Source organism: Oreochromis niloticus, linkage group LG19 (assembly GCF_001858045.2).
Source record: "Oreochromis niloticus isolate F11D_XX linkage group LG19, O_niloticus_UMD_NMBU, whole genome shotgun sequence".
Classification (NCBI taxonomy): Eukaryota; Metazoa; Chordata; class Actinopteri; order Cichliformes; family Cichlidae; genus Oreochromis; species Oreochromis niloticus.
The window spans coordinates 17,602,436-17,625,373 of NC_031983.2; the positions used below are offsets into that span (position 1 = coordinate 17,602,436).

Sequence of the window (22,938 nt, forward strand, 5' to 3'; positions counted from 1 at the left end):
TGGCAGCTCTGTGTTTTGACTATTGCTTATTCAGTGTCTAGCCATAGTGGCTGGCAGTTTCACTACAATAGAGCTGGAACTGTTAATGTTAAGGAACGAGTTTTTCATATTTCCGTCACGTGCATTCCCGTAGAATAAACCCTGGTGGCCAATATAAAAGAGTCTTTAAAGCTAATTTCCCTTTTAATGCTAAACTATTTAACTTTTGATGCCAGTGTGCCCAAAAGTGGAACAGCTGTAGGCTAGATGTTTGCTCCAAGACCGATCGAATGCAGATTAAAAAATAATAATGAAATGAAAATATTCCCTATCCTCAGGCTGAACAAAGATGCACGTTTTAATGGTAACATCCCTGCCACAAACAAAACAAAAGTAAACAAAAAGTGCACATTAAAAGAATTTAGGAATTGATTTAAAAGGATTAAGAGATACAGTTATCATTACGTCATAATATAACTCTGTCAAATATCTGAGCAGAACTCAACAAGAATTAATGAGGAAATGTCATAATTCACTTGGGAGTCTGTTAGGAAGAAGAAGAATCTCCTCATTGACACAAGGATTAAAATGGAGAGACAAGATTTAGCTTTGGCAACCTTTCCTGTAGCACTCACTGACTCAATAGCCTCATATGGTGAAAAATTGTAAAGCAGAGACCCGAGGCATGGAAAGTAACAGAGACAGAGTGATTCAGTGAAAGTGAATGGCTCTAACCATCACTCAAGGGGGGAGAGCCTTAGAGAGAGAGAGAGAAAAAAAAAAGCAGGGAAAGGACGGAAAGAGGGGGAAATGACTGGCGACTGTGTGGGAAGAGAGACAGAGAGCGAGAGAGAGAGAGAGAGGAGGGGCTTAAAAAGTATGAACTTGTGTATGATTTAGCTGCAGGAAGCATTAAGAAGGGAGAAGACTGCAAACAGGACGTGGTAATACCCACGCTTTTTTTTTGGCTTTAATGAGGACAAGCTACTCCAAGACTTATCAGAGGGTGATTTTTTTTTGCCTCCGCACTTGGTCACACTTTTTTCTAGTGCGCTTCTTCAGTCCCGAGAGTTGCCTTGTTAATAAAATCCGGTCCTGGAACCCGTGGTGTTTTTCCTCTTTCTGCTGTGCGTAATTTGTATCCAGGATCGATCGAAAAAAAAGGCGACAGAGCAACAACACGAGGACGAGAAGTCAAGACATATATAAAAGTAACTGGTGGAAAATGAAAGGCGTCTTGGATTTCTGCTTGATTTTCCTCACGCTGCACATTCCCGGCGTGCTGTCCTTGTCCACACGTAAGTTGCACACAGATGTCCATCGATGCGCAAAGTTACGATAGTGCTGGGGAAAGGTTTGGGGGTTTGGCTATATATGTTTGTTATGTTTTATTTTATTTTATTCTAATTTTTAATTTGATTTTTTAATTTAATATTTATATATTTTTCGAAAGAAATCAATGCAAACCAAGTGTCACTCAAATATCCCAATGTAAACACCAGCACCATGTGACAGTCCAAGTCTTGCTCCGGTATGTTTGATTCTGGCGATAAATATGTTGTAAAAATAGACTTTTACTGCTACTACAGTGAAACGTTTTAGAAATGTATTAGGCAAGTTAATATTGGAGTATTACGCTCTAGTAATACGATTTTGAAGGGGGAAAAATGCAGTTTTTTGAGCACAACAGTGTTTTAGTGATACCACGTGGGACACAATTACTTAGGAAGAAATATTAGTCACTGGAAAAAACACACAAAAGGATGAATCTAATAAATATTATGCTCATATCAAGTAGAGTAAAAATAGTTGACCACAAATAGTTTCCATACAAGAAATATTATATGAACCCCATATAAGAACATGTAGGAATTGCAGGGGGCTTTCTTTGAATAATACTGTTTTTACAATGTGTTTCCAATCTAAAATAACACCAATTCCACGGATTCTTTCCTAAGTTGCCTTACATAACAGCAGGTCACTTCCTTGGGACACATACTGGATCCACTTTGCTGGCTTTCTGGATACATTTTAAAAAAAAAACGAAAAAAGAAAACGGCCACTTTGTCCACTTGACAGCTCATGTTATAGATGGGCTCCTGCTGTAGTAAACTGGTCGTTTCCCTGCAGAGAGAACTCATCTCCCATGAGGCTGATTTTCAACAAGTCAGGCCATAACTCGTTAAACACATGGAGAGCATGGGGGCTTTACGAACCACATCAACACAATGACATCATCTGCTGGGGTTGTGGAGAATGTTAACCACCAGCTTAATGCACAATAATCTAAATAAATCAAAGTTATGTCCATTTCACTCTTTAAGTGGTTGGATTAGTTTTTATGGCGAGCTCGCTGGCAAACAGCAGCTCCACTGTGAGGATCTCCTGCTATTCATCCTGTTTCAAAGGCACTAATAAAAGAAACTATAGTTTTAGGGGCTTAAAGGAGACAATGGGCCCTGATCATAAGCCGCCCTGCTGTTTATTATACGACATAATCGGTCATTACCATTTTATTCATTGTAATAATGGACTTTGCTTCCCTTTCACTGACTATGCTGCGGTTTACGAATGCCACCATAGTAAAACAGTTTAAATGTGGAATTTTTTTTGCACTAACATATAATTACTTTTCACTGCAGCTCATAAACTTTTACATTTTTAGTTTATGTATTCCGTGAACAAACAATGAGACGTTTATGTGGGATATTATCATATTTTTTAAAACTTTTTAAAAACAAAACAGACTTTTAATCAGAAACAAACTTATTCTATCCTATATTTTCCTTTTGTGCGCCCTATTTAAACTAAGATAAGCTAATTTAATCTCTCTCGATAAGACCATCAGTTAAATAACTCAAATGTAAACCTGTAAAAAAACAAAAAACTCAAGAGAAACAAATAACATCCGTTGCTGTTTCCTCGGTCTCTTTCCCAACGACGTTGCATGGCTCATTGTCACTAAATGTTGCGTGACTTCTTTCACTTGGCTTGTCCAAGCGGCCCCTCAAAAAGTTCCACATGTACTTCTATTAAGCAGACAGAGAAAAGTATTGGCTGCCTTTCAAGCGTTGCATGAATGAGTGAGAGGAGCTTTTTAATACAAAGAGGAGGTGGCATGTACCTTTGAAGACTGACAGCCTCAATACCGCTTAAGTCCACTGGAGACCTTTCACTCTCAAACAAAAGTTCAAAACTTTTCCTCGGCTGAACTTGCCCCATAAGCTCGTCTCCTGCCCCAATGAGAGCTGTGTTTCGAGTTGCCTCAACCTCTCCAAACAAATAATATTTTACAAACCATTTCCTCCAGTGAGTGTGTCCAAGAGGCAATAAATAGCAGTAATTTCGTCTAGAACCGCCTTGTTTGAAGGAGTGTTAAAGGGGCTTCACACCCTGCTCAGGGGCAATGTCCTCAGTGCCTGGAATACATAAACACTGATTGTTATTCAGATGGATCGCAGTCCACTGTATCCGGTGACAAAGACAACCCAGCCTCTGTGCAAGTGTTTGTTTGTGTTCATTTGTGTGTGCATAAATGTGTGGAAGTGTTGTGTCAGAGCTCAAGATGGGGTTACCATATTAATATTGGAGTGGAGTTACAGTTGATTTCGCTTGTTCAAAGGCGACTCCTCCATAAAAGACCCACAACATTGTCTGTAAGCGCAAGGTGGCTGGCAGCTGAATAGATGTGGCCCCGGGCACAGATTTACAGTGGTCTAACAAAGTATTGATGCTCTCAGTCAGTGTTCTTCGCTCATTCCTTCATAAAAGGTTTTCCACAGTTACGCACTTTTCAATACGTTGGACTTAGCGTTATTTTTTTAACTCTCGTCCCCTCTTGTCTCCTCTCTTCTCTTCCATATCCCCATCTTTTTTTGTTCCTTTATAGTTTTGTTCACTTGTAGTGAGATCAAAGCTCCACTGTTTGACTTTTAGTTGTCAGATAAGATAAAGAGATAAACAGTTAAACTCTTTCTTTGACTATTTAGCAGCTTCTTTGCTAAAACAACTAAAAATACAAAAAAGCAACGAAACTGAACTGCGTCAGTGTTAGCTAATGCAAGTGAGAGAGGTAGGGTTAAAAGATCTAACGAAACTGCATTAGCGCATGTCTGTGCTCTTTCTGTCAGATGTTTTATCCCAAAATAGTGCACACTCTGCATTGCCCAAATAATTTTACATAGAAGCATTTGCACTTCATACTACAGCATGAAGTTCAGCATGCACAAGCATGCACATTTGCTTGATTGTGATAGATAATCCAATTCAGACATTTCATCCCTTATTAGTTGCAGATTTTTGTCACAGAATCATGAAGCAGATGGTTTAGTCAGGACACTGGAAAAAAGAATAGCTTTAAAGGGTTTTTTCTCAGTAAGATTTTAATTATTACTACTCTAATGTTCTGTTAGGGGTCTAAATGAGGGCAAAACAAAAGAATCAGCGTCACGCTATGTTGGGTGTGCTTTTTCTATAATAAAACTTATATTTCAGCAGAAGTGGGTCTCGCAACCTTCAACAATTATATAAGACAAACAGTCCTAAACAGGTACCAAAGCTATAATCTACAGCAGGACAAGGTTGCTTAATGGGGAACAAATATGGCAAATAAGCAGTTATCTTTTGCTCACTGGTAAATTGTTACATAACAGGCTGGCAAACCTGTGAATCCCAAACATTAACTACAATTCTTCACAATACACAAATAGCACTAACTAATCAGTGCAGTGTCAGTTGTCCCATTAATGCTGTTAACATTTTGATTATTTTAATTTGGGGGATTTACAGAAAAACAAGCAAATCTGACTCAGAGTTCAGTGACTGACATGGAACTTTTGAATTTTCTTCTACAAATTTCAAGTAAAGTACAAAAAAAGCCATTTTTCTCATTGCGGGAATTTGAAATGTGGCTTCACTGAGGATGGTGTGCAGAAATCAGCCACCACAGGCAGAGGACAAAATCAGATTGGAGCAGGGAGTTGAGCTAGCCAACCATGCAGCAGACAGTGAGCAAACCCACTGTCACATTACAGCAAGAGGGCAGCAAACCACCTTCATGACAATGATGTTTCAAATATGATGCGCTGGGCAGGGTTGCACTGTTGGAACACAAACCAAGGAATGAGGTTGCAGAATGAGGCTTTGCCCATCGTTTTTCACTTACACGTACAATAAGAACAAATGAATTAATACCTAACTGGCAAAACACAGGGTGATAGTGACTTACCACAAAGAGCTGCTCTGACTTTTAGAAGAAAATAGGGCATCACTCAACTTGCAGCAGCTAAAATACTGGGCAGCCTGTGTTTACGTCATGGAATATAAGGAAGGCTCAAATTTGGCAACTCAGTAAATTTCCACTGCAAACCAGGCGCAGCAAACCTTTACAGGTGAAACATACATGGGACTGGGCTGACTGTGATGTGGTGCCCTGTAGAGTTTACAAGTGACCCTAACATGCAGTGCTACGTAAGGCGACAACATGAGTTGAAGGTAGATGTGTGGATGAGAGCTTCATACTGTGGGAAAGCCTTTTGATAATTCCAGCACAAGTACAACTTCATGAGGCCAATTCAGGGGTTTCAAGAATGAAGACATTGGCCCGCAGCTACATGTGGTGGCCAAACATGAATGCATATGCTGAGACAGGCATGCAAAATCAACCAAGCTACAACCATGGGAGTGTCTAACTCCACCATTGATGAGATTCCATATGGATTTGTGTGTGCCTCAGTGGTCTCACTGTTCACAATAAGTTGATTCAAGCTCAGCCATTGCATTCCATAAATACTGAAACTTATCTTTGCTACCCTTGAAATCCTGTGCTCATGAGCTCAGAGAGCACAGAGTTTAAAAACTTGCACAGGCATGGCATCGAGCATATATTGACGGTGGCACTGTGTAGCATTCTGTTAGGGGTTTCAGTGAGGGGGTAAAAAGCCTTGTAGGGTGTGGCTTCGTAGTAAGAGGCTCAGGAAGATGTTGGAGTGGAGCTGTGAAATAAAATTGCCAGGGATTCAGCTAACATGCCTGGCAGCCCCTCATATCCACATTGCAGCAGGACCAGTTTAGCTGTCGATGAGTCTGACGAGTCAGAACCCATCTGTGGGTGAGGGATTTTATGCTGGAAACAGATTCCCAGTGAAAGAACCCGAGCAGTGTCTCAAGATGATAAAAACACATTGACTAATATGTTAGGACATGTCCATGTTATGACCAGAAACAGCATGCCTTCAGCTTACAAGATAAGCACTGCCCTGCTAACAAAGCTCCACTAGAGCCAAGAAACACTAAACCTGAGAGCACGGTGCAGGACAGAGTGGTTCTGGAAAACAGGGAACAGGAATTTGAAATAGAGCAACATTATCCAGCTGGAGGTGGTGAAAAGCACCAGAGCATTATCAGAAGGTTGAGGGGCCGAGAGAGAAGACACGAGGCTCCAAAAATGAAAGGGAAGTAGGGCACAAGTCCAGAGCTTTGCTATACTGAAACTGTTAATAAAGGTTCCAGCAGATAATTGGATATTTTGTCTTCAGCTACACTTTAGTACATCTGGAGTGCCCCTTGAACACAGGCAGTAACTTTTTCAAGTATTAGCCTAAACTTTAAAACCATTCGAAAGACATACTCCCTCTAATATCCATGTCCTCCCACCCTCCTCCAGATGTAGCAATCATCTACCCTCAGGACCCTGTACTTCGCATTGGGTCTAACCTGACAGCCAGCTGCTGGGTCCACCCCGAACTTGGCGTCCACGCCAGCTCGCTGTTCTGGACACTGAATGGTCAACAGCTGCCCAGCTCCTTCTACAGAGTGCTTAGTCCGACTAACCTCAGTGTGACGCTGGCAGGACTCAATGCCTCCAAGCAAACATCTGGTGACAACCTTGTCTGTCACAATCACAAGGGACACATACTGGCTGGCTCCTGTCTCTATGTTGGCAGTAAGTTGAAGCATAAAATGTATAACTTTAAAATAATCTTATTCCTCTGACGATTCTCTGTATTTGCTTCTCTGCTTCGCTACGAGGAAATGTTACATAAATGTATAAGTGCAGGCGAGGACTTAGAGGAGCAATACACCAAAGAGATGAATGGAATGAAAAGGAAATGGGAGTAAAAGGAAACAGCAACCAAGTAGTGGGCAGATTTTTAAGTGTCCCTGCACATTTGTAGCTGTATTTTATGTTTAGTGTTCCTGCCTTCAGGCCCAGCGAGAGGCCTCTATTGCCCGACGCTTTAACCACCTGTGTGGTCCATTACTCGCACTATCACTCATAAAGTATGGGCCTGACATTTTACACACGCACAAACACACATGTCTGTACTTCTACAGTTTTGAGACGTAGTGTTTTTCTTTTTTTATTGGTACAGTAAACTTTATAGAACTTACTGATTTGGGGCTTATGACAACCCTAATAGGGCATATTCCTGTTTGCTGTGAAACAGTATGAGACTATGAAAAATGTGCTTATTTTTCTACCCAGAAAACAAGTAAACATACAGTATATAAGGACATGAATATTGACAGTGAAATAGCAATAATCTCACTAACAGGGTGGCAAGACTTAGTAATGCCATCCATGTTAGTATGGCAGGGAACCAGCAGGTGTTGGTCCTGGAAAAGACATATGCTCATCGGCCACTTTGCTAGGTATACCCATTCATCTAATCAGCCAATCATATGGCAGCAACTCGTTAGGCATGCAGACATGGTCAAGACAACTTGCTGAGGATCAGAAACAAGAAGAAGGTGACTTTAAATGTGACGTGGCTGTTCGTTGCAGAGTATTTTAAAATGACTAATCTACTGGGACACAAGCTTCTCTAGGTTTACAGAGAATGGTCTGAAAAAGAGAAATGAATGGCATTTCTCTGGGAGAAAAAAGCCTTGTTGATGTCAAATGTCAGAGGAGAATGGCCAGACTGTAACAATGTAACTCAAATAACAACTTATGACAGCGAGGTATGAAAAAGAGCATCTTGGAACGCACAACATGTTCAGCATTAAAGCAGATGGGCTACAGCAGCAAAAGACCGCACCAGGCGCCACTTTTGTCAGCTAAGAACAGGAAACTGAACCTATAATTCACACGGCTCACTAAAATTGGACATAAACAACTGGAAAAATGTTGTCTGGTCTGATGAGTTTCTGCTGCAAGATTCACATGGTAGGTTCAGAACATCAAAGCATGGGTCCGTCCTGCTTTGTATCAGTGGTTCAGTCTGCTGGCAGTGGTGGTGTAATTGTGTGGGGGATATTTTCTTAGAACACTCCGGATCCCACAGCACCAAACGAGCATCGTTTAAACGCCACAGCCCCCCCGAGTATAGTTGCTGACCACCATCCTCTGATGATGGATGTTCTCAGCAGGATAACATACCATGTCACAAAGCTCAAATAATCTCTCTAAATAATGTAGTTTAATGACCTCCACAGTCACTAAATCTAAATAGATCACTTCTGGGATGTAATGAAACAGGAGATTCACATCGTGGATGTGCAGCAACTGGGTGAAGCTCTCGTGTCCACAGGGGCTAAAAACTGAGGAATGTTCCAGCACTTTGTTGAATCTGTGCCATGAAGCATTAAGACAGTTGTGAAGGTAAAAGGGGGCCTAGCCAGTACTAGCAAGGTGTACCTAATAAAGTGTCCAGTGAGTATAGCTTAAACAATATAATTAGACTATTATTATTATTATTATTAAGATAATTGGGGGGAGTGGTCTTTTTCTCTGGTCTTTTTTTCATTACAGTAAGTTTAAAGAGCTTTTACTACTATTATTAACAGTGATGAGAATGCTTACTAGAACTGCAAGAACACAAAATCATAAACACGCTCTCTCTAACACACACACAGAAAGATGCAATCAACAAGATCTCTGTGGGACACTAGACCTGAGCACCTTGTGTTCTGAGAGATGAACATGCACATACACACGCCAGTAACAAAAAGACACAAAACAACAGCTATTCCAGAGGAATATCACTTTGTAGCCTCACTCATCATTTCTCCTTTGCCATGTTTTTTCTCCTCTCTTTTCTCTTCACAAATTTCCCCCACCCTCTGTCTTCGTCCTACTCTCTCTCCATCTTCACCCCATTCTCTCCCAGTGCCTCCAGTGAAACCAGTCAATCTGACCTGTTGGTCCAGGAACACCAAAGACCTGACTTGTAGCTGGGCCCCAGGGGAAAAAGGGGAGACTAATATCAGCACGCAGTACAAGCTCAAGTATAAACTCAGGTATGCACACACGCACTGCAGCTTAACTTTTACAAGTGACTCAATTCACTGTTTTTTAAATGATCTAAATCAATTACACTACTATCTACACATTACCTACCCACACGCAGCTTTGCACGAGAATGCAAACATCTGAATCATTCGGACTGCAAATTAAGCACACCTGCCAGCTCCCTAATACACAGTTTGTGTAGTTTCCAAATGAACCCATGTGAGAACAGTTAGCTGGTGGCTATCATGTGTCACTCTAGAAAGCCGACACCCATTTTCCTAAACCAAAGGGAGTAGTTCCATTAGTAAGAACACATCTGTGGCAGATAATCTCTGCTTGTGTGCTATATGTGAGAATGTCCAGCTTTGGACAAGCAGATAGTTACTGTTCATTACATCACTGTTCTAAATGTAATCAGAATGCAGTTACTAATCAGACAATTCTGTCTTGACTTGACCAACATAGTTACTTTGGTTTGCACGATTCGTGGATAGAAAGAATGATCTAAGGGGCAATGATTAACTAAGGGACAAGAAAGAGCAAAACTACTTCATGCAAAAACAGGAATCTACCACTGCAAACCCAGCATCAAACCTCTAAACCTCAGAGCAACAACAGCAACACCCCAAACCAGAGTTTTGCTCACAGAGAGTGTGAACAAGGCAACCTGAACAAGGCAGCCAAAGCTTCACTTTTAACACATAGCAAAAGCAGAAAAAGAATAACTTTCACAGCAACAGATTCTTCCAACAGTGTCCGAGCAACCTAAAACATTTTTAAAAAAAATCTTTCAGTAGTTGTACAGTCGGTCTTATAGTGGACCTATCAACACCGTGCTAGAAAAAACAGAAAGCCTTTCACCCAGGAAAGCTGATTCTTTTCATCTGGATGCAGCATTTTCACTCATCCAAGCGATTTCTTTAGTCTTAGAGACTGAAGAATTCACATGGATGAGTGATGAAAGATTTATCCCACTAAAAACATTGCATCCAGATGAACACAATCAACTCTCTGGGATTTCCTTACCTGGATTGTTAGGCAAGCATCGAGACCTTTCATGCTTACTTACTGTTATTGTGCTATGACTGTCCAGTTGGCACGGAGGGCTTTTGGCCAGTTAATAACATTTCTCAGTAGCCTAACTTAATGGATGAAGTGAAAAACAAAATAAAACATGAAAACGCAGCCAAGGTTTTAAACGAGTAAGCCCACTGCGAATGTTTTCAGTTAAAATCAGTATATTTCATAAGATTTTTTTTTGTTTTTTGTTTTTTTACAATACTGACATTCCTTAGAAAATCCCATGAAAGAAGTTTAAGTGGAGGTGGAAACAAATCCAAATACCGCTGGATTTATTTTCAAGAACAATAACACACATGATACCCAGAGTGAACGCTGTTCAATAATAGAAAGCTTGAGTGTCATGAGAAGATGGTTCAATGTGGAAGCAAAATATTTAAAAATGATTTTCATATGGGGTATAAGCGCTATAAAATATATAGATTTTAAATAAAAATAATAATAAGAATCAACCTTTTTAAAACACCAAAAGGAAAATAAGTCTATATGCTGTACCTACAGATAGTTTAATTTCAATTTCAATTGGTATAAAGATTTGATAGAAATGCTAGGGGTGGATAAATTAGCAACTTGTACCACATCATGGAATAAATTGTGTTTTGTTTTTCTTTCAGATGGTATGGGACAGAGAAAGAGTGTGCAGATTACACTCATACACAGCTGTACTCCTGCAGCATCACCCAGGACCTGCACCTCTTCACACCCTACGAGATCTGGGTGGAGGCCTCAAACCAGCTAGGCTGGGCTACCTCTGATGTCATCACCCTTGACATCCTAGACGTGGGTGAGTGTGAGAAGAAGTTCGCTTTGACCCTTGTGCTTCATCTGCTGCTCTGAGAGCCTTGATCTCAGTGTCAATGAGGCCTCTGGCTGTAATCTAGGATGATTTGCAGCAACCTTTTAGGCTTGTTAGCCTTCAGAAGGAAAAAAATGTCTACCTGATCCTTCATCCAATCTGCTGGAGGTTCAACCAATGAGTGAATTTCCCTTGTGTTAATTCACTATTTGAACATTCACAGCAAAACCAAGATTAAACATGAGAAAATAACTGATTCAAAACATTAAAGAGGAAACACTGTAATTTATACAAATAGAACAAGACCGACAGTAAACTTTGAGAAAACACCTTACCTGACGCAGGACACCATGATGTTTTCTAACCAAATTAGCCAATTCTAGTACCGCCAATTTGACCAATCCAGGCTAGTTTAAAGTCACACTCCTACAGTTATGGAAATACAGCCTTTATCTTTCTTACTGAGAGTGACATGAAACTATCTAGACCACCTTCTTTGCTGTGCAGCTAGCTTCCCTTATCATTAAGAATGCTAAATCTAAAACACACCTTCAAGCGCCACTAAAATGCATCGCATTTGTTTAAAACATAGTGTAACGACACCAATTTGTGGTTTTACAGGAGGTTATTTGCCAAAACTTTTCTTAGCCAGCAGCAGTTACTTCAAGTCTGCACAAAGCCAGGGTACCTAATGAATTTGTCTGTTTCTAGTCTTATCCTAAACTAAGCTGAAAGTCTCAGTTGCTTCATAGTGATTTGAGGAATACGAGAGTGCTTTCTAATCTAACAGGAAGGTAAAAAAGATGTAAAAAAAAAAAAAACGCTATATTTTCCGTAGAGAGTGATTTTTACTCTAATTTGTTACCATTATGTCAAATTTCATTGCCACATTTTATTAAGGCATTTCTTAAAGTGTAAATATCATATACACTATACTCGGTTCAGCTCTATACAATATACACGCGACATAGTATAGATTCTATACTATAGAAGATACTATCAGATGGTTTTGGGGGGGGGGGGAATTGTTAAATAAATGTTAAAGCTCCTCAGTGAGACTAAGCCGCTGATTTCTTGCCAGGTTCATCATCTCAAGACTCCCTTTCGATTTATCTTGTGGCCCCCAAGTCAGTACCTGTGATCTAAACAACTTTTATTTCCACAGACAGGTCATTGGCTTGACTTCTGTGAATTCTGCCTTTTAGAGAAAGTTGTTCACAAGCACTGATCTGGCTTCTCACTGATAGAAACTGAGGGGCAATTCCTTTTAAAGCTTTGTTATGCCTAGCTTAGTGCGGTTTAAGCCAACGGAGCATACATCATTATCCTCAACACTCACTCACACATACAGACACACACACATGCACACATTCAGTCACATGCATGCTGACACCTGGATAGGCAAAGTTGTGCGATGACTGGAAACGCCCTCCCTTTTGATGAGCTTGTTTTCTTTTTACTCATGCTCACTGGACACACACACATGTGCACCACCTTATAACCCCCTTTTATCTAGTTTAGGAATGTTCCCGGCTGATCCTTGGGACTAATCCTGTCTCTGAGGCGGCCGTAGACGCCCGAGGCTTGAAAAGTTTGGGCTTTGAGGCTTTATGACATGGACCGGAAATAATACAACCTGATTAGCTAAGAACTCTTCACCTGGTTTACTCCTGACATGTTCCTAACAATATACTGGAAGAAGCCCATATGGAGTTTCGAAGGTGAACACGTCATTGGCAAGGAAACAAGTGTCCATCAAGTTGTAATCCCTTTCTTCTTCCTAATGTATGCATGCACGCACCTGTTTACACACCCTGAGGGCTGGGCAGGTCCTGGTAACAGTATAGAGACAGAGGCAGAGAGAGTGGGAGGTTTCTGCACTGGTCTCACTTTTTCATTCAAGTAGTTACCACAACAGCAGCAGCGTGTCATGAAACACAGCAACCAACCACACCTGCATCGGGGTGCCGTGACTCACTGGAGTATACGGTCACGTCCGATCAGCTATGAAGGCGAGGCGGAAACACCTACAGTTTCCCCTGCATTTCTTACTCACAGGGAATCCTCTGAACAGAGAGGCTAGAGGAAACTTGTATCGCCGTCTGACTCTGAAATGATGACGTATTGAGGAAAGGCATATGTTAACGATGATTCATCCGTAATCTGTCACGTCTCATTGACTTTTATTGCCAAATGCATATAATGCTCAGGGTATCACATTTGCTGTTAACTGCAGAACAATACCATTACTATGTGTTACTTTTAAATTAAGTAAAAACCCATTTTCTTCTAACAATTTGACACTTTTCTATCATTCTGTTATTGCCCCAGTCTGTTTTATCTGTTAATACTGGAACATTTGTCTTTCTTTTTTAAATAGATGTTAAAAAGAGTTTTTTAATTAACAATAGTTTACTGTCATAACTTTAAATTATGCTCAATTCTAGCATCTTGAACAAAGATGCTATATTATATATATTCATATATTCAATATATATTTGAGTTTTGGAGGCCTGCTGTTTGCCACATGTCTAACAATCACAAGGAAACAGGAACCCTCTTTTCTAGAAGTTTAACACGGGACAAAGAAATAGTCTCTGTTGATTTTTAAGTTGTTACATTTAATGAGTAAATCAAAAGGAAATGACGTAGTGGATAGAAAAACACGATTCAAAAGAAAAAAAATGATCTCCTTGGTCCTTAATATTATGTAACTGGAAAAAAGAAATCTCAGCTTTCAAGAAAATGAAATGAAAACTCATGTCTAACATTGGTTTTGCATTGTGAAAGAGATACATTTTTTTTTATCAACCGTAGCATAAAATCAATTATTTCAGTTAAAACACTGCAACAAATTGGTGTAAAATTACAGCGATGCACCGTATTTTGTGAATGCGGACGAATACTGTAAATTCTGATGCCTTTGAGAAAAAAAAAAGTTAAGAGCAAGCTACTGCACATAATGAAATATTTTTCTTTGGCAAGCGCAAGAACTTATGGGAATATAAATGTTTACATTCAAATCATTATTTTACACATGTTCTCGTGTTTATTTCCGTTGTTCTGCAATTAGTCTGTTTGACTGCTGTGGATGTTCTGTGTGGTTTCATGGTTTGATCAAGACCCCTATAGTTGCATATAGCCTGCGTGCATCTTCAGCGTCTTGAATAGACCTATAAACCATTCTTATAGTTGTGGACAGATGAGCCAGAAGAAAAATGATATATGGAAAAAAGCACTGGGCCACATCTCTTAATCTTTGAATGCAGGTATTTTCAGTCCCTTTGCCAAAGGTGGATAAACTCAGTGTACATGGACGAGGACATGCAGTTACACTTTACAGTATAATGATATCCAGGAAGCAGTGAAGCTTATATTAAATACAGGTTTAAAAATATTATATACAGTAAGAAACTGTTGTTGCAGAGTACAGAAGGTAGACTTTAACAGTAAAGCTTCCTGTACAACAGGAAGTATTTTTTAGAGTGTACTTTAACAAAACCTATGTTTCCATCTGCAGATGTCATTGGCTATAATTGCATTGAGCCCTATGTGTGTCCACTAAAGTATTCGTATTCACATTTTACTCTTCGGTTTACTGTTTAATCTCTTTCCAACAAGAAAAAAGCCTCTTGTGTCAACTCCCATTTTTCCTGCGCTGAATCTTTCCCATCTTCTTCTTCTTCCCTCTGATCAGCTTGTTTATTTACTAGCTATTCAATGATGGCATTCTGAAAAAAAGGAGCTGAAGTAGATACTGAAATGATCTCAAAAGCCCCAAAACGAGTAAAGTTAATATAATGCTCAGTCACCACATGTTTGTTTGCCGAAAAGATAATTGTTGTCAGATGAACATGCCTCTTCCAGCTCGCACAAGTCAACTCTGCAAAACTAAAAGGCGCCTAGAGACCTCAAACCTCCGGCAACACTGAGCAATCTTTCAATGTGTTGTTACACATAAAGACATCACTCCTACTGCTTAAAATTGAAACTGAATGGATTGCTTGGTCGTGTAAACATAAGGAGGTAGAGAAAAGGCCCTAAGCAAAGAGTTTTGTTGTTGTAATATGCTTTGTTTTACTAAAAAAAAATGCTTGTGACATTAATGTTTTAATTCAGATTAGTGGTTCAAATCAACCTCTAGTCAGCCACAGCATCTGTTAGAGCTATTTGATAAAAATCAAGGGGGTATTTGCCTCTCTCACAGAGCAGACAGATAAACTATTTCCTATCTGTGCTCGATTTCTTTATAACACATACATTTGTAATACAGGCAACAGCTTACAGCAGGGAATCAAATGTATGAGTCGGGTAATCTCTCATGAACAGCTATTAACTGTTGGTTAGAACACAAAAAGATGGAGCCATTACATCCATGCGTTCATTCTGACCAGGGACTGTTTCTTTCTTCTTGCACTTTCTGTGTGTTTGCCACTATCAAAGTAATGGATAAGCATCATGTGGCATGCCACTGATCAGATGTTTTGGGTGCAGATGTTGCAGCAGTTTCCACCTGCACCACAAGACCTAAATATATTCACTATATTTTTCATTATCAGTTCTGCATGTGATGCTTAATGTCCTGATGCCATTCCTCCTTCTCCAGTGACCACAGACCCTCCATCAGGTGTGACCGTCAGTCGCGTCGGGCAGTTGGAGGACCAGCTGAGCGTTCGCTGGGAGGCCCCGCCTGCTCTCAAAGACTTCCTGTTTCAGGCCAAATACCAAATCCGCTACAGGCTGGAGGACAGCCAAGACTGGAAGGTAGAGGACACGAATCCATAGCTATAAGGATGCAAATCTGTTCTCTTTGTCTTTTTCTGTATAACAGCAGCACTGTCCCAGCTGTTTCTCATCCTTGTGCTGTAATCACCTCTGATGTAGCCTGATTGAGGCCTCCTCTGCCAGATGAGTTAATAGTTGGGCTGGTCAGAAATTTTCATTAGTCATAAATCTAGAAGCTACAGCCCAAAGCCACTGTATGTGTAACTCCGCACGAGCCTTTAATGAATGAAAAACACAGTGTAAAACCTTAAGACGCGCAGATGGTGCTTCCCAGAAATCATTTTCCTCTGGGTAAGAGTGAAGATTCTCCTGTAATTAAGGGGGAATTACACCGATGTAATATAAGCAAGTCTTGACTCGCAAAGTGGAAAAAGAAAAGGCGGGGAGTGGAGCGAGGCGGAGGAGGGATGATACGATTTTGAAGGAGGAGAGCTGGAGACTCGACACAGAGTGGTTTTAAAGGGTCGATGGTGAAAACAAAGCACCATTTCCCTCTGAACCAGCCCTAATCATGAGGTCATGCTGAGGAATGGAGGGATACATCTCAGCTGTTAATGTCTTCAATATGTCTGTAAGACGCTCAGCTGTAACTTCTGCCTGTTTGGCTCCCCCACATCACATCATTAGCCTTTTGATGCCAGTAATTTCCATGTTCTGTTTTTTGTTTGAGTCCTTTTTAACAAGTGTTTATAGACTGATGCCAGAGAGAAAGTGAGGATTATTAGACAAGATTATTAATTGCAGCATGTGTGCCTTTCTTCTTCTCTATTTGCCTGTCTTCAGTTATGCTGTTTGCATGAGTACCTGTAAGCGCTGCTGTGTGTGTGTCCCAGCATATCCAGCTCTGTAATAAATAATAGAGAACAGATTTTACCCAGCAGGCACGGTTACATTAAAATAGTTTCATAAACATGCTGATCAGCAGCCACCAAACAATGTGAGGTTCATGCATGTTTGGGTCTGTACATGGTTTGCGGTTGTGTTTTCTGCATCTTGATTCGGTCCTGTGTTTTAGTTTATGCCCATTGGTATTTAATACTGTGGTCAGACCTCCAGCGCTCAGCGCTTTTGTGTTTGTGTCTTTGATTTGTCGTGTAGGTGATGGAGGATGTTGGGAATCAGACCTCTTGTAGACTGGCTGGACTGAGACCCGGAACGGTATATTTCGTCCAGGTGCGTTGGATATGTCTCGATGTGTAATGATTAAGTACTTCAGAGTAGCTTTCAGACTTTCTAATGCTGTATTTTCTCCAGGTTCGATGTAATCCCGTGGGCATTTATGGTTCTCGCAAGGCTGGCATCTGGAGTGAGTGGAGCCACCCGACTGCTGCTTCCACACCCCACAGTGGTGAGCACACACTTGTACACAGTCAGAAGGGCAATCAGAAGTCATTTTTTGTCCATTATTGAGGTTTTTAAGAGCATTTTAAGGCATCATAGTGCACATATCCCACAGATCGCTCCTGCTGCTGAAAACTGGCAGCCTCAATGTCTCAGTGGTACTGTTTTATACACTTCTTAGTCAGTCTTCCAGGTTGTTTTTTATAGTGCTGGCAGTTTTACTTATGTTAGACAAATCCAGTCAAAGACAATAAAAAATAATAGCCTAACCGTCAATGTAACATAATGCAATCTTTGCCCAACCTGACATTACAAAATCAAACCAGACTTTGATAATGTTTTACTTGCAATAGGTTGTAAAATAAACAATTTCAGGACCAACAAAAAATTCAAAAAACATTACTCATGTTCACAAAGTAGTGAGCACTTGTGGTTGTTTCTTCCCCAGACATAACTGCTGTGCAAAATGTTATCATAACTGATCGGAATAAAGACCACAACTATGAAAACAAAACCCAGTTCATAAAACCTTGATTTTTTTTTTCATTTTCTGGAAGGGTTTCTGCAAGGGCAAGCTGAAAAAGCACAAATCGGGGAGGGGGGTTTAATTCTGTCTCCCTTTCTCTCCTCAAAGTCTTTTCAGTCACTCGTCTGTCTTTTTTTTAAAGTCTTTGACAGTGAAAAATTGCATTTGCTTGAGTACTGCTCTGCAGATTCTTAACATACTGGAGCATTACTTGCTTATTTCACTTTGCCATTATAACTACTTTAAACTTTAAGCCACAAATTTGAGCCAGGTGAAAATTCTGCCTCGGTGTTTTGCATGGCATAAGCCCAGATTATACAGTTAGCGTATAACCTCAAAATTCAAACTGTGCAAACCATTTACCATTTACCATACCAACACCACAGCTACAATAACAGAATCAGCAGCAGCTCCTTACTTTGCTGCACGCACAGTATGACCTTTCCATCTTTGATGTTTTCTGCATGTGTTTTGATCATTTGAGGTTCAGTTAAGCCCTTTTAGTCATCTTCTTGAGAAGTTGAATCACTGCTGCTTTTTTGATTTATCCAGGTGCATCCAGTTGAATTCAACGTGATATAAGGAGATGTTAAATAAACTGTATGGCTGATTTCTGACTTCTAGATGGGATAAAGCCAGTATAAAAGTAAAAATTTGGTGAATGAATCTCATCAGCATCATCAGCTTGAATTTAAATTGTTACCTGCTGCCCTTCATGTAACTTAACACTGACCTTGCGTTACTGTAACTCCATAGCGTGCAAACTAACCAGTTTAGTCTCTATTAAACTGTACTGTCTTAGCGTAATATTTTTAATGCAAATGTTAATTAACACAAAATCCTGCTTCATTTTGTTTAGAAATAGATTTCACATCATGAAAAAAGATAACTCTAAAATGAATTAGGACATTAAAAGTATAATACCTGCTGAAAAGTCCTTATCTTCCTCTCCTTGGGAAATACATTAAGCGTCCAAGACACCATGCATGAGAAGCTGCACAGAAACACTTGCGCTGACTGAAAAGTTACATCTTTAGGCTAGCTCCCCTTCTGCAGTGCTAGCTAGATGCTTAAGTACCGCAGACGCAACATTGACACCTCGGGTAAACGCACCACAGGAAAAACTGATTTGAGGGTGAAGTGAGGTGTGGGATGTCGTGTCCACGCTGACGGCTGGGAGCAATGCCAGACTGCAACACACAGAAATTTAACTCTCTCGGCATTATGTATCAGCCTAATCTTCAGATTTGATTACTCATTTATTGAAAGTGCCAGAATGCTGTTCCGGATCATTCCCACCCACTTTAATCCCCGACTTTAGGGCAAGCCAACCCTGTGACTGAGGAACTGCTATCCAATGAGTGTAAAGTGTCCCTTGACATCCAAGGGGTTTTTATCCAATGTGCAATGTCACGATAAGAGTCTATATTAAAATTATGTCAGATGGTAAGTGGACTGGTACTTAATATAGGGCTTTTTGACTCAATTTGAGTACTCAAAGCACTTTCTTACTACAAGCTTCATTCACACACACACACTCCTTTTCTATGCCTAATACCTTTTGACTGGTTTCTCCTCCCTGCAGAGAGAATGATGTCAGGCTCCTGCGACTCAAAATCCAGCGGAGACTCCAACTCCACCTTGCGCAGGGAGCTGAAGCAGTTCTTCGGCTGGGCGCGGAAACACGCCTACGGCTGCAGCAGCATGTCCATGAAGTTGTATGACCAGTGGAGAGTGCTGATGCAGAAATCCCACAAAGTTCGCAACCAGGTAGGTAAGCATCATCATTCCAATCAAATCACAAACATGCACGTGTACACATGCTGCTCACACAAATACATAGAAATCTAAAACTTTTTTATAAACGCTGATTTTTTTTGCAGGTTCTCCAAGGGGATAAGTCATAGCACACGCTGGCTTTACGAGCAGAAAACAAGTCAAGAAAAGAACTGAGTGAATGTGATTCGTGTTTATGTGTGTATATGAGATAAAGAGAGTGTATTCGTATATCAGAATTATAAAGACAGTTTGCTCCGGACATTTTTTGTACGGCTACCAGCTGTGGCCACAAGAGGACATCCAAAGAAAAAGTGGGATATTCTTCCTTTATGTAACTTTTTGAGTCAACGTAAGGAAGGTGAACTCATCACAGACATGCTGGTATCACAAGAGGCACCATTTGGACTACCTTCTTCTTTCAAAAATGACACATTTGCATGAATAACTTGGATTATAGTAAAGACTCTTGTATTTGTGTGCAAAAAGGCAATCAGATCAGAAGTATTCAGTTACATTTTGGACTTCTTTTTTTTTCCTGTGGATCCAAAGCACCATCTAGTGGCGGTTCAACCTCAATGGATACTCCCACCTCAGCCTTCACCGTGGCCCCCATGTAAAAGGCAAAAGTAAATTATCATACAGTATTTCTAATTTCTTCTTTGTTTTATAGCTGGATACTATACCAAACTGGTTCACTCAGGATTCTTCTGTTTCTGAGTGTCAGTAAGTGACTGATGACGTGATGGTGTTTGTGTACGGAAGCATTTCTCTGCCTTTTATTTTTGTACTAAATTGTACCAGCATATTTAAAGTATAAAGCTATGTTTTAATTCTTAAATTATGTTTAGTTAGTAAAGACTGTACAATGACTGAAGTTGTTATCACTCTGATGCTGTTCTATAAAATGATGTCAGAAACCCAGGGTTTGGAAAATAGTTGTCTGCACACCAGAGTCGCCAAGCACTGAAAAACACAACTCTGCGCCTTCTCATATTGGTCAGATGACCAAAATGCAAATGGCAATTTAGCTGGATAAAAAACAAAACAAAACAAAGCAATAGAGATCATATGGATTCTTAATAACATATCATGTTGACTCCACAATGCATAAGGGGTGAAAATGGAGCTGACCCAAAGTACTTTACAGTGGAGGCAGATGGACTGATGGGAATACAGAATATTAGTCAAGAGCGGCTCAGTGTCATCGTCGCCTCGTGCCGAGAAGATCCTAGTTTCTAATCCACTAGCCAGCTTGGGCCTTTGTCTGTTTTTGCATGCTCTCCTGGTGCCTGTATGGGTGCTTTCCAGTTTAGTCTCAGCTTTCTTCCAAAGTCCAAAGACATGCATTTAAGAAGTGCTGAGTCTAAATTGGCCAATGCATAAATGTGAGACTTTCTCTGTGTGTTAGCTCTGTTACAAACCTGCAACCTATTCAGAGTGTACCCTGCCTCCTGCCCTGCTGGTATAGGCTCCAGCCCCCACAGGCCTAAACTAGATAAGTGGAAGAAAATGGATGGATTGTATTAGGAAAGTTACAAGCAGGAGTAACAGAAATGATAACATGTTGAGGACTATACAAAGCAAATCACAATAAGTAATATATAATCTGGTGAAAGTAAGAACAAAACCAGACTGAAAAAAAACTATTAAAGGTGTTTAAATTAATTAAAAGTAGGTATACAGTGGTCCCTTGTTTATCGCGGGAGTTACGTTCCAAAAATAACCCGCGATAGGTGAAATCCGCGAAGTAGCCAACTTTATTTTTTTACAATTATTATAGATGTTTAAGGCTGTAAAACCCCTCACTTCACACTTTATACACTTATCACTTATCTTTATACACTTTTCTCAGACAGGCATGAACATTTTCACACTTCTCTCTCTTGTTAAACACTCCCAAAGATCAAACCTTCGTAGAAAAATAAGTCCAGTATTATAGAATGAAACCAAAAGCACCCGCGGTTCCTTTTGACGGTGCAAAACGTTTCGTCGACATTGTTAGTTTTGTTGGGGAGAAAACTTACAAACATACAGTACAGCACTTCAGAGTCACACAGCTAGCGATAGAAGATTTATTACTGCGTTAATTTGACCAGCTGAACGCATTCTGTACTGTACAGGAGACACAGCACGACACTGATTGACAATGATCTACAGCCAATCAGGACGCAGAACTCAATGCACTGTAAGAAAAAAAAAAGCATGCAAAATTGTACCAAAAAAAAAAAAAAAAGAAATCCGCGAAAGGTAAACCGCGTTATAGCGAGGGACCACTGTACATATATAAAAACATCACAAATAAAGGGACATTGATTACTAAAAGAAAAATGAAAACTCTGTATTTACAGTACACAATAGATACAATAAAGTACCTAACTTAAATTAGTAAACTTGGCCTGGGTGTAGAAACACTTGGACAATCTTGTGCACGTCATGCAGATGCCTTCAGTTCTTCACATATTAAACGTGCATCAACCACGCTGGGCTGTAAATGAATGATGAATGAAGAATTATGATGAAGTGTGTCAAGCAGCACAAAAGAAAGACGCCTTAAATGAGTCGGAATGACTAGGTGTGCAAAATAAAAATGTTCACAAGCAGAAACAGGTGTGGCGTCCATGGAGCATGGCAGTCAATGATTGAGAGTAAAAACAAAAAGTGGCATGCATGTAGTGGACCTGTCTCTTACTACATCTTATTGTTTTTCCTTTGATTCTTGGCTGTATAATCTACCAAAAACCACATGTGAAAGAGTGCAGAGCAAGCAATAACAAGCTTATGTCTCCATCGAACCAATGAATCCATGTTAGAGCTCGACAGCGAGTAACATCTTTGATCCCTGCTTGTTACATGGTGTCAGTGTTTATCTGGGAAACTTGAGACGCTGGTTGTGTTTTCTGTCATGCTGGGAGTTCATCTTCCTCTGACAAGCAGTATCTTGTTACTGTGCCTGTGAGCACTCAGTCAGCAGTGCTTAATATTTAACTAGCATGGAGTTCTCCTTGGTCATGGCTCTGCTCTCAAGCCTTTAGTTACCTCTGCATCCGGTGTCCAGGGTCCTGAATGTCAACAATGGGGAGCTCTATATGTGCATGCCAAATGCTAATCCTACTCCGAACTTCTGCCACAGCTAACTCTTTTCAGATGGTGTCTAGGTGCTAATTCAGTAGCCACAGTGGCCCGCAGTGATATGGAAATTGTGGCTGTAAATCCATTGTTCTCATGTGCACTGACACAACCTTTTATAAGTTCAATATAAATATTAATATACTGATGTGCTGTGGTTCTCACTGCACAGTACTGAGGACCCGATACTGGACACAAGGCAAGGCAAGGGGCTGACAAACACTAAGGAAGGAAACAAAAGCAATAAAATAAAATCAGGACGGATGAGAATGTGATTTATCAAAATAAAAC

The 22,938-nt window shown here is 40.2% G+C and overlaps 1 protein-coding gene across 2 annotated transcripts; it reads left to right on the forward strand.

The window, feature by feature from the left end:
• The first annotated feature begins 845 nt into the window (after positions 1-845).
• Positions 846-20,438, forward strand: crlf1a (cytokine receptor-like factor 1a). Of its 2 annotated transcripts, none has more exons than XM_005477225.4 (9): positions 846-1,277; positions 6,644-6,922; positions 9,093-9,222; positions 10,909-11,078; positions 15,697-15,854; positions 16,974-17,048; positions 17,130-17,223; positions 19,328-19,516; positions 19,626-20,438. In XM_005477225.4, the coding sequence occupies exons 1-9, from the start codon at positions 1,205-1,207 to the stop codon at positions 19,640-19,642; spliced, it is 1,185 nt and encodes a 394-aa protein (XP_005477282.2). In that variant the 5' UTR covers positions 846-1,204; the 3' UTR covers positions 19,643-20,438. The 2 variants fall into 2 exon arrangements, with proteins under 2 accessions (XP_005477282.2, XP_003442963.2); XM_003442915.5 differs by having other exon boundaries at positions 19,328-19,512.
• Positions 20,439-22,938: the final 2,500 nt, after the last annotated feature.

Bases quoted from the DNA above. Each gene is read 5' to 3' on its own strand.
- crlf1a (XM_003442915.5), top strand. From the start codon at position 1,205: ATGAAAGGCGTCTTGGATTTCTGCTTGATTTTCCTCACGCTGCACATT. The intron at 1,278-6,643 runs GTAAGTTGCACA...ACCCTCCTCCAG, and splicing joins CGTGCTGTCCTTGTCCACAC to ATGTAGCAATCATCTACCCT. The intron at 17,224-19,327 runs GTGAGCACACAC...TCCTCCCTGCAG, and splicing joins TGCTTCCACACCCCACAGTG to AGAGAATGATGTCAGGCTCC.